The 12,738-nt window shown below is 33.9% G+C and overlaps 1 protein-coding gene across 7 annotated transcripts in view; it reads right to left on the bottom strand.

Annotated features, from left to right (window-relative positions):
• Window positions 1-12,738, bottom strand: part of LRRFIP2 (LRR binding FLII interacting protein 2) — a 54,874-nt gene that overhangs the window by 30,268 nt on the left and 11,868 nt on the right. For all 7 annotated transcript variants that reach the window (XM_021385862.1, XM_021385855.1, XM_021385860.1 and 4 more), the window contains one exon: window positions 6,336-6,422. In XM_021385862.1, the coding sequence (XP_021241537.1) occupies window positions 6,336-6,422 (87 nt within the window). The remainder of the gene's footprint in view (window positions 1-6,335; window positions 6,423-12,738) is intronic.

Here is a 12,738-nt window from a genome sequence, read left to right as displayed (position 1 = left end):
GCTACACACCACAAGATCTCTCCTTCTGGAGGTACTTGTTCTGCTCCTGTGAGACCCACTGATATCCAAAGGACTCTTAAGAATGAAACGGTAAAAGTATTTCAATATATAAAGTCACTAGAAGACTCTCTAATGGTAACCGTTAATCTTCACTAAATTATTTACTCTCAATATTCATGTATTTGTGATGCTAAGTGAACAAGTGTAAAAACAGATCTGAGCAAATCCATATTATTTCACAAGTTTTTGTCTCCGCTTACAATACACTATTTTTTGTCTCCCTATCAACCAGTTACTGTTTGCAAAATAGTCAGTGCCTGGTCATTTAAAGTATTTATTTGGTGAAAATATCTGTGAAAAAAAAAATGTAGAAGCACTTATTTAACACATAAGACATGTAAGATGTTACATAAAGTTCAGTTTATCAAAGATTATATCTAACTGTTCAAATCTCTTAATAAATGGCAATCATTTTTATTTAGGTCACACCAGAGCATTTTATTCCCCTGTCTGAAATAAATAGAACCAACCCCCCCTTTTTTTTTTTTTTTAAATAAAACTTGCCCCTTCCTCGGGTTTTTATATCAAAACCAGTTGCAAGCTTATTCCTAGATGAATCTAGTGACATCTCAAAAACGCTTACAAAACCTCAATACAACTATTCCTTAGCTCCCATTTTTGATTCAAAAAGGATATGGGAAAGCCTGTAGAGCACAATAAATATTTTTATTACCACAGCATTCAGGGGTATCTCACAGCATTCAGATAAGGCTTTGTCACTAACAAATCATACATTCCCACATTCTCAAGAAAAATAAAACCTTGCATCATATTTCTTCTTCAGGAAACACCTTCAGGTACTCCTCCTTATCCCGCAAGTGTTACAGAAACACTAATATCTGAAGTGCAAGGAAACACTTTGGAACAAATTTGGAACAAAAGTTGAAGCTACAATTATTCATCTTCAGTAAGTCGTCCTTATTCATAAGACGACTGAGTCAACAGAAGTAATATTAATGTTTTTTCTATTTGCAGAACTTCTGACACTGGCAAAGTGGAAAAGAGAACTTCCTCCCTTTAGACCACTGCTATCTAAATTTTCATTGTTAATACCAGCTTCACATCCAACCACGAGCTCTTGATGTGTAACAGTAACCACGGAGACAATGGACAACTTTTGCAGGAATTTTAATGCTCTACCCTTTAAGGAAAAACAATAAATTCTTACTAATTGGCAATATCTGAAGCCTAAATGAGTACATTTATTCAGATATTTCAAAAGAAATACTTGATTTAATATTAGACTGGACTAACACTAAAAGATGACCCTTAAAAACTGTCATTAAATGTAAGTTATTCTAAGGAATCGATTGTTTAACAGTACGCACTTCTAAAGAGTTTTCAAACCCTACTCAGTTGTTTTTAGCCATGGAAATGTACTATAAATCATTATAAACAGAAGAGGAAAAAAGTTCAAGGTATTTATAGCACTAACATGAAAGATCTAAAATGTGATGATTGATATTCTTTTTAAATGCAAAGATATAAATGCATACAAATACATAAAATACTTATTTAGAATTGATGGAAATAAACTACCAAATGAAGTTTAACATCATATTTGATTTAAAATACTGTCCCCAAAAATCATTACTGCTTAGAAGACGTAAAGCATCATCTTGCTTCCTGATAAAATGAAACCAAAACCCAAGTTAATCATAGTTTTTAAAAAGAGCCTTGTGGCAAGGGAAAAATGTATGGTTTAAACACAAACCAAATATGAATGTCGACTGGACCGGTGAGAATACCTGGCCCTCTCTGAATCTTCCTGAGAAAGAAGAAATACAGTTATTCACGGTAAAAAAAAAAAAAAAAAGAAAATGACAAAGTAAAAGCAAGCAAAGGTGAGCAAGATGCTGTTAGCATTTTTAATGCCATGTGTTATTTTCAATAATCCACTGTGGTAAGTGAAGTCATTCAAGTCAGGAGGAACTGTGATTTCACCTGATTTTGGTAAGTACACTAATGCATTACATTATAAAATGAAGGTGAGGGAGGTTAATATAATTAATTAGAATCCAGTACATAAACCTTCTTCTGATTACTGTATTAATGTAGAAATATGTACAAGATCTCTTTTAAAGAAAGTCAAATCAAAAAGCTTTACAGAATTACATTTTACAAAGGCATTTTAACCCCCACAGAGATTATTATTCTCAATTTCCTGATGTATATGTCAAATATTCTGTCTAATAGGAACAAAGCTTCTTAAACAAATGGATCAATTACAAATTCTATAGGAATTTGACATCTGTAGTGACAGTGGAAAATGACGAACCTAACTTATAAAATTTGGGTGGTAGCTAGAACACCTTTATCTTTTATTTTGAATGATCAGGGAATGTTCATTTTGTCTCAAATAAGCATCTCAAAATTTTAATTACAATACATAAATATATAAAGAATAATTTCAAAGCATCCCATTTGAAAACTAGAACAGGGCTCTAAAACTAGGATCTTTACTCAAATCACTTCCTACCATTTTCAATATATCAAACTATTCTGAAGATTACAAGCTATTTATCTTCAGAGGTAAAGGCTCAGCCTCCTATAAACAGCTTTCAAACTCCTTATTGTCACAAGATTACTGTCTATGTTATCACTGGGTATATTAGCATGTTCAATATTACCATTAGCAATATTACCATTCAAAAATGCATGGTGTCATGGTTTTATGATTTTCGGTTATTGGTATTCCACATCATAACATCATGTATTGTATGTACCTGGTTCTCAGAAGAGGAGGACTACTACATTCCCCAGGGTACTTTGCTCCTCTGTTACCATTTCCAGCCAGAGGAAAAAGATAAAAGCTTGCAGATCACAAGACCTCGGCCCTTTATCCGCCCGTCTCTCGTCCTGGCAGCACCTCACTCCCCAGCTGTCTTATCGTCAGTAGTAGAGTAAGGCCTACCTTGATTTTGGGACATTCTCTCTCTCTGTATTGGATTTATCAGCTTAAATTGTAATTATATTGTATTATAGTGTGTTGTTTTGCATTCCGATATCTTATTTAGTAAATTAGTTTGTTTCTCCTCAGATTGTTGCTGCTGTTCTTTGCTCTCCGGGCCATCTCCTTACCCTTTTTCCCTTTTCCTGGGGTGTGGGCTCATGGGTCCCCCATCCCATTCGTCACGGAACCGGGCCAAATGCCCGTAAACCGTTGACATATGGTTAATTCTTGGCAATAAAAAATGTACATATTTTTATTATTCTGTCCTTGTATTACTATAAGAAGAGGTGGATTGCATGACATTTTAGTCTTCCTCTCTGTAACAACTACTGAGTTTTAAAATGAACATTTTTGCTATATAAATTTTCAACACATCAGTCAGATCACTGTGACATGGAAAAATATCTACTACTCATTTTTGCAGCTTGCAAGCAGACAGCTTGATGGTTAGATAAAAGTCCTCTTAGTTGCCTGTATAACGCCAGTGTTTCCCCAACAACCTATTTCTATAATGAAAAGCCTGACTTTCTGTCCAGTTGCCCTAAGTTACTGATAAGTATCTTCCTGACATAGAAGTCAGTGTTAAGTGTTCAGCATATTGGAATCAAAAGAGAAAGTAAGAAGTACAGTATATATTGCAAACATCAGTATTTCTAAGCCTGATTCTTAAGAATTTATCTTTGAAATGTGCCTTTAATCTAAGACAGAGGCTAGGTCTCCTAATACAGGAGCAGAATTTTCTCAGAAAATTCCTATAGCAGAAGTGCCGCTTGCAAGTGCAAGAATAAGGTGGCATTCAATTGGAGCAATGTTAATTTTGAAGTAAAATTGTTCACAAAGGAGATCTGCATTCCACAGTTACGAAACACTTGGGCAGTTTTGGTTTTTTTCTGTGGGGGAGCAGTGTGCACATATGCACATTTTATCACAATGTAACAGAAATCATTTTGATTCTTTATAAGTGACATGAAAACTAACATACAAAAATGCTAGCTAGGCAAAGAGACAGTATCAGGTCAACACAACATTTGCAAATGAAATTCTAATGACAGATTCCGGATTTTTCAGCCTAAGTGCCAATTAACAGTCACTACCTTATGATTACTTTTGGCATGTCCCAAACTTGATTCAAATCATTCACAGTGAACACCAGGACAAAAGCAACCCCCAAAAATCCCTCAAACTCACAACCAAATTTCTTTTTAAGAGGCACGTGAAGTCTGTGAAAGGAACTCTCTAAAGAGGCAGACTAAATTAGTATAAACTGAGCAGCAGCTTTCTAAGACCATAAATTCAACTATTTATATGCCTTCCTACTTAGAGGAAGCAAAGGGCAAGAGGTAAAAGGAAGAAAGTAATGCAAAGCTTTTTTGTTTCGTTTTAAACAAATCTTTGAAAAATAGATTTAAGTCATAAGTGACATAATCGATTATCAGTGAAATAACTACTGTTTGCTGTCACTCAAAAAGGAAACAAATGCAAGTCTGCCAAGAAAACAGTGAACAAGCTAAATCCCACAAACCAAATCCCTCAAATTAACTGAAATAAAAATATTTACTATTGAAAAGACATTTACCTATGCTGAAACTGAAGTAAATTTGAAAAAGGACACAAAACTTGAAGTCAGCATATGATGAAAACAATAAGCACCTCGTTTTAGTTTGTTTCTTTTTGCTTCCATACAATGTCTTGCAAAACCACACCCATACTTAGCTTTTATGTATGTTTTTTTCAGCAGTTAAAAACGGTACAAAATGACACACCACAAACCATTAGTAAATTACTTCTTCCAAAACCTGTTAGTTCCTTGAGTGGCAAAAACATGCACAAAAGGTGGTTTTAGCCTACCATCCATTTCTGGATATGAGCCCACTTTGAATCATATGAATGCTGAGAAAACTACAGAATGTAAAAAAAAAACAAATAAACCATTTGCAAAATAGTTTCTAAATCAAAAACTCAGACAAACCTAAGTTAATTGCCACGTAATCTTCAGAAGAGCATCAGATACCCACAGCAGTCAGAAAACAAGGTACGGAGTAACAAAAGCCTTATAAAAATATATCATATTTTATAAATTGTACTTATTATCACAGCAAAAAAAAAGCAAACATTGTTTACACAGATTTGAATAATTACATTAAATAACTGAAATGCCAAAACTTTTGCATGCCATGTGAAAACCTGAGCAGACTCCAATAACAACAGAATAATCAAACACAGCTGACAATCTGTTTTTATGCTTTTTCACTCAAAAAAACTGATTTTTCTTTAAAGGAGAAATGTGCAGTAAAACACAGAGTGTAAATACTATCCCAATTCTAATAAGCTGTTTTAAATAGAAATCCTAATAATTGGTATTTATTGTGAACATTTTGAGTATAATCAACAGAGGAAGAAATTGACTAAAAATTGCATATCTAAAGACACATATTCAAATTATCCAATTACTAAGTTTACTACAAATAAAATATAGAGCTAAAATTACATTTTCATGGTTCTTTACCCTATACATTAGGCAGTGTTTTGTGTACATTTAAGTTAATTATTCATGCTGTACTGCCAGTTATCCATACTTAAAATGGATATTTTACACAGCAACAACTCACAAAAACTGCCGGGTGTGTTTTAAAGTAAATGTTTATAAAAGCACAAAAAAGTCACCAGTTGACTCAGATGTAAGCGTACTAATTCAAATCCAGATAATGTGAAGTTTAATATTAGATACTGAAAACTGTTCCTTTCTACACAAAATTATTTGTGCGCACTCTAGTCCTGGACATTGTCATTTACATTATCTTCTGATCATTTACAAGAAATAAGCAGTAATACATAAATATCCCCATAAAAACAAAAATGGACAAAGATGAATTTATAAGTGTTAACATTGAATTCATCGCTTATGTTAATGGTAAAACACTCAGTTACCTAATTTGCCTGTAACGGCGGAATTAAAAAAAAGAACATTAAAATATTTTATTGCTCATTTAGAAGCATGAGTTCTAATAGTCTATTCGTATAGCAGATTTTTTCTGCATATTATTAATATTAATTAATAATAATAAAGTTCAAAATCAGTGTTCAGATTAAGATTTTGTAAGGTGATAACCACAGGTGAAATCAAAGCAAGATATCCTTGAGTATATAACCTATAGGAAAGAGGAAGATAAAAGAGGGTACAGTCTGGGGCAGAAGGGGGAGGGGAAGGAGAGCTAACAGTTATCTGACGCTCGAAACCCCAGAACACCACTGAATTACGAGGAAAGACAAAACTAAGAATTTTAGTATAGGTCTGTAGTAATTCCTGACAGCTTAATGCTACCTCTTTTTGCTGTCGCTCCAGCTCTCGCATACGTATATCTCTTGCTTCTGCTCGAGCTGCCCGTTTTGCTGCAAGTCTGGCTTCAGCCTACAAGCAAATTGAAAACATTCGAAGTTTAAAATACATCTTGTGTGTTTGTTTGAACATTCAATTTAATAACTTCTTCACAACATTTAGTAAGATTGTAAAATTGCAATACATAGTCACGAAAGCAGAACTCTCAGAATGACATTTCAGGAAGCATGCATTCCTAAGTCTTTCCACATGTAACGACTAGTCAAAAGAGCTACATATTTATAGAAGAATCAAGTTTATAAACATTACCACCAGTAATCTAAGAATTCATGTAGGTCTTGAAGACTTTAAGTGATAAATTTGCCTACGCGTACTATTTAAATAGGCACGTAAGCATCTGTAATATCTCAGGCCACAGAAGTACATTAAAACTAAAGAGAAAAAAACAAAGCAGATTTATAATTACTACTGTTCATGGTCTATTTAAAGGCTCTGATCTCACTGGAATAATTTCAAAAAGCAAACATCAAGTAGAGGTAGAATTACTTATAAAAGCAATCATAGAATTATACTGATTATATGACAAAATAAGAAAGAGAAAGCTAAGCTCACAGTTCCTGAAGAACCAACTTAATTTTTGACCGTCACCAAAACATGACTTCCTTCCTATTTAGGAGTTCACATTCCCCAAAACACATGGTCAAATATCTCACATTTGGATACTGAATCAATGAAACTTCTCTCTTAATTATTTGAAATATTAAACTATTGATGATGGGCTTGTCACCAAAAATTCAAGTTGTTTATTTAATGTCAATTAGAAGATAAGGAGCAGCAAGAACCAAAAATTGATAACTTCCATAATCCAAAACAATTTTATACAACTTCTTTTTCAAGATTGCAAACTTCAATGGGATGTTGCCTTAATAAAGGGTTGGGAGTTTTTCCTGTTTTTGTCATTGATACAGCATAGGTTTATGTAAAACATTAGAAACCCATAAAATGCATGAAAACTGTAACTACTGTGCTTCAGGACAAAGAAAGGGGTATTTAAGTTATGCCACAAGGACAAAAATATCTATCAAATAACTGTCAAATAACAACAAAAAAAGCAGCAAAAACATCACAGCATTCTACTTAAAACAGCTTGTTTTAATTTCAAACAATTCTCATCAAGAATGTTTTCTCTATATTTTGCATACAGAGATGAAATGATTGGAAGTCAGTGCCAGCACTGCTGCCACTATTTAATCACTTTTCAGAGGCTACTCCTCCTGCCTGATGACAGCATACACAAGAGCAAGGGAATCCCCAGGAATAGGAATTCTTTTCTCACTTGCAACCCCGCTCTGTAATTGCCCATAATCATAGCTTGTATGGCAGATGAACTTTCACACACATGCACGCAGCATAGAAAGTGAAAGGATTCATACAGCTGATACGTCTGGTTTTGGATATGTCTATAGATCAGCCGACATAAGCAAACAGCCTTTAGGCTAGTAAGGCTTTTTGGTTAAACATAGCAAATTTGTTTGTTCATTGACTCACTGTAAAAACCAGCTCCCCTTTCACCATTCTCTCCTAGCCCTGCAGCCTAAGTTTCACATCCATGTTCCTATGATAAAGGGAAAACTCAGTTTTTCTTCACTTTACTAAACCCTTATATATATTCAGAACAATTATACAAACATTTGTTATAAGATATATGCCTGAAATATTAAAAAATCCCATCTTTTTATAGAAAATTTTCCAGCAAAGTTTGGTACTATATTAATAATTAATCTGAGCAACTAGATTCTTCAAAAAAAAAAGTACAGAATCAAAAAAGGACCAAATTGCAAGGTATCAGACAAATCACACCGCATTCAAAAGGCCATCAAATAATTCTTTATTTACTGTAGAGTTGTTAGATAGCAGACCTCTCATGAAAATCATGAGAGCACTCATGTAAATCCTGTAATTATGTAGCTGAAATTGAAAATTAGCATTAACAAAGAAATAATCACTATTCATAAGAACATAGCAGCACCGAGGAAGAATGCTATTTACAATCTTGCGTTACGGAAGAAAGCTCATAGAAGTTGTCAAAAAACAAAAGAAATTCTTCAACTAGATTGAAATAGTCAGAAAATATCTACTAGGGGAAATACAGTGCCACAACAGCTCTGAACAGACAGATGAGTTGAAAAGATGAAGCTGTTTGGACTACAGAAGTGGCACAGAAGATAAATTCAGACTTATGTTTGTTTTTAGGAGGGAAAAGGGAAAGAATAGACAGTAAGATTCTAATGCTTTGATAATTCAATCAATACTTGAAAAGCATGCTTAAATATAAAATACTCTCTGTTCAAATGCACTTGGGAGACAGTACAAGTTGATTTCTTCAGCTTGAATTAAATAAACTCCAATCTTAAAAAAAAACCTGAAGACTGGTCAATACAGCCTTCACCTCAGTTTTATCAGTTGTTATTTTATATATAGTCTTAAGATCAAACACAAAATATGTTTCTTATAAAAACATATTACAATATCATATTATATAAGTGCAGCTTCTTAAAAAGTTATACGCCAAATCCAAATGTTCCTGAAGTAACAAAATTAAACTCTGGACTGTCCGTAACCTAGCAAACATGAAACTATTTTAAAAGCTTCTAAGGGGATTTCCAACTGCTACTGGAAAAAAAAAAGTGATAGTTGAGCTTTCTTAGTTACTTCAACTGCAGATAAGATAAGGTATCCAAGCCTGTTTGACCCACACTAGTATACCGACACAGGTGGCTAAAAAGAAAAGAAACTCCTCGATTATACACTGTGGAAGGCACACAGGAGATGTAAGGTAGAGACAATGATTTTTTCTGAAATTTATTCAGAGAAACAACCAAGAAAGGAAGTAACAGACCACTGATTAGATACCTGTAATAAAATATATTGTTTAGATAGAAACACAGGACAGAGGCCCTCAATACTTTATTTGGACAGGAAAAAAAGATACAGGTAATATTTTGTTGTTGTTCTGTACATAAATACACATACACCATTCCTCATCTTCTACCTTCAGTCTAAGCACAAACACGATTTTAAATCAAGTGCCATACCTGCATTTCTTTAGGTATTACCTCTGTTGCTCAAAGCAGAACTAAAATATTCATTTACTTCTGAGTTCTGGAATTTATTTCATTCAAAAATTTTCATTTCAAAACAGATATAAAGGTATTATATGCAAAAACATATTTCCTAGAGCCTGTATAAGAGTCATTTCATTCTAAAAAATATATATACCTATTTTTGCTGTTTCCAAGCACATAAGCTACCCAGAAACACTCTCACTGGAGTACATTATCTTAGTGCATGTATTTTAGAGAACACGTGGCTGAAGTAAATGCACTCTTTCCATTACTGGGGATATGGTCAGTTTCTTTGTTTTCACCTAAACACAGTTACCAACAGCTACTTACAATTATTTAAAAAAATGTCTCTGCATACTCCATTTTTCCTCTTTTCCATTTTTTAAATGTATTCTCTGCTGTGATCTTTTTAAGAACTTCCAAACTATTTTATCTAGCACCTAGTTCTTCAGTTAGCATCAAAATAGTTTCTGTAAGAAAGGGCAAAAAAAAAAAAAGGACCAGATTTGAATTTGTATGTCTTTGGACAGATAGTCTGAAGTCTTCTTTCAGAAGTGTTTTTTCTTAGTGTATTCACAGCACTGATGAAATTCTTCATAAAAAGCTTACAACCACACAAAGTTGATATGGTAGAAGTTTTCCCCTCCACAATGTTAAGCAAACAAAGTTTGCCTTCACCATGTAGAAAGGAATTTTTCCTCCTTCCCCTCACTTGCAAGAAGGCAATCGCAAGAAGTAACAGTATTTTGATTTTAGTTTCCACACCATTGGGGTGGAAGGTCATTAATAAGCCAGATTCAAGATAAAAGCTTCATACAAATAAAGCATAAGCTATGCTAAAATATATAATACATGTGTGAAAAAAATATTAATACTTTAAACAATTAACATTAATTTGTCATAATGGGCTACAAGATATACAGGTTTTTTGTGGGTTTTTTGGTTTTTTTTCCTCTACCAAGGTATATGCAGTACTGACAGTCCTGCATTTTCTAATGCTTTCAAGGCTCAGGCAAAGACAGGTTTTCTTCTTCCACAGGGTGGCAGTTGTGAGGGCACCTCCTACCTGCACCTACTTGCCAAATTCAGTTTCTGTTACCAGGGCGTTGGACAGAATACCCAAGACATTGTGTGATCTCTGGTAAAGAGTTAGGATGAACATTTAAAAAAATATTCACAGAATTACTTAATAGACTACTACACAGTTAACTCACCAGCCTCATAAAAGCTTATTTCATCATTTCTTATTACGGGAAATTGTTTCAGTTCTCTCTCTCGTTGCTCATTTCTTCTGCATTCTTATTTTCATGCACTTTTACCCTCATGCTCTCCTTACTGTTTCTCCAAAACAGCACAGTCATTTACATGCCAGATGGATTTCTTATCTCTCCTCAGTTACATCTTTTGTTTTACATATATGTCTGATAGGCCTGCTTTTTCTCCAACTGCCACAAAGTAAAGAAAATAAACAACAAAATCTTAACATTTACATGATGAAGATTTAGCATACTCCTGCCACATTTAGCAAAACAGCATGAAGGAAATACTTGTCTCAGTGCAAACTCTCACAGCAAGCAGAAGACAGGTAAATTCTCCAGGCTAGTACTACAACAAGTGAAGGGGAGGAGACAGTAACAACAAAGTTATCTGATAGAGGAGAAGGAAGAGAATGAAAGAAAACTAAAAAAGTAATTTATCCAAGTCCCTCAGATCCCAGGATAGGGACCTTCCATTGAATATTTTCATACAAGACAACACATCAGATTCAACTACTGAAGAAAAAAAAAAATGGCTGTAGAGAAGTGAGTTTAAGGGCTCAGTATCAAAGAATTTGGCATCCAGAATTTCCTGGATTGCAGATGTTTGTTGGTACCAACAGGAAGACATCACTTTTTTGACACATCCCACAGAATAAAGAAAAATCTCAATTATGTCAAATTATACTGGTGAGAAACAACAAGATAAATACTTTCTTAAATCTGAACATTTTGAGAAAGAAAGAAATAAAAAACAACCCCAAAACTTCATATACTACACCAGGAAATTCTGTTTGTATTACAACAACTGACAATTCCTAGTGACATTTTGTGACTGCTCTGAATCCCAAAGCACTTCCCATGGACTTTTTCCAGGTTGATCGTCCTTGCGTGCCAGACTTTTGTTTCAGCAAATTCTGTTTACTGTTTCTTGCTGTCAAGAACACCTTAAAGGAACATTTTCCTCACAAGACATCTGAGTCACAATAGTTGAATTTGGTCCTGTAATCTACATCTGCTAAAAAGGTAATTTCAGTGTAGGAAGTTGAAGAACAGAACACCCTTTGACAGTGAAGAGATAAAGAAGCCATGCTGCTAAGATAACTGACTCAGGACAGTTGAGTACTTAAATATTCATGCATAGAGAATTGGAATTCCCTATGTCATAAGCATGTTAATGGAAACATTTCTGCAGCCTCAAAGTAGAAGGCACAGAACAGTACAGTACAGCAAAATCACACGTTATTTAAAGATAGATTTATTAACTGGCCTCTGCTGTTACATCCTGGGAAAATGAATTCTGTTCCTTTAAAGTAAAATACAAGTTTTCTTCAGAAAAAAAGTTGGCTAATACTTGAATTACAGCAAGCAATTCAATGACAATAGCTGCTCCCTGACATGGAATCTAATGGCCACCTTGCTCTACAGAGACCAAGGGATTATTAATTTGACAGTAGTCCATAGTGGTAAGAAATAATCATGATATACAACTTCATCCAATTTTAAAATAGCATGAAAAAAGTAGAACTAAGACTCTTAAAATGAAAACTGGATATAGTAATAAAGAATGATGCCACATGGAGCCTCAAAACCACACACATAAAGGCAGTAAATCATTTTATTTTAAAGTAGGTTAAATTCCCTTTTCCCTAGAAAGCCATGAAATGTGAATCCAGAAAAATGCTAGGATATTAGAAAGGAAAAAAAATATAATCAGTGCTTAGAAAAATTCAAACAGGTTTTAAGAATTATTAATAGACATAAAGACACCATAAAAATGTCTGCCTCTTAAATGATACATGAATCAGCGTAAAAAATTTGGCCATACTCAGCAAATTTAGCTTAGTCAGGATTACCGATTGTTACTTAATTGAACTTTTCAAAATGTTGCTTTCCAGTTCATTTTTCATAGAAGAGGGAGGAAGACTTCAGTTATTAATCCCTGGAAGAGACATATCCAACTTAATTCATCCCTATGAGAAAACATATCCAGCAGGTATGTCTAAT

This window comes from Numida meleagris, chromosome 2 (assembly GCF_002078875.1).
Source record: "Numida meleagris isolate 19003 breed g44 Domestic line chromosome 2, NumMel1.0, whole genome shotgun sequence".
NCBI lineage: Eukaryota > Metazoa > Chordata > Aves > Galliformes > Numididae > Numida > Numida meleagris.
This window is presented reverse-complemented; position numbering and strand designations above follow the sequence as displayed.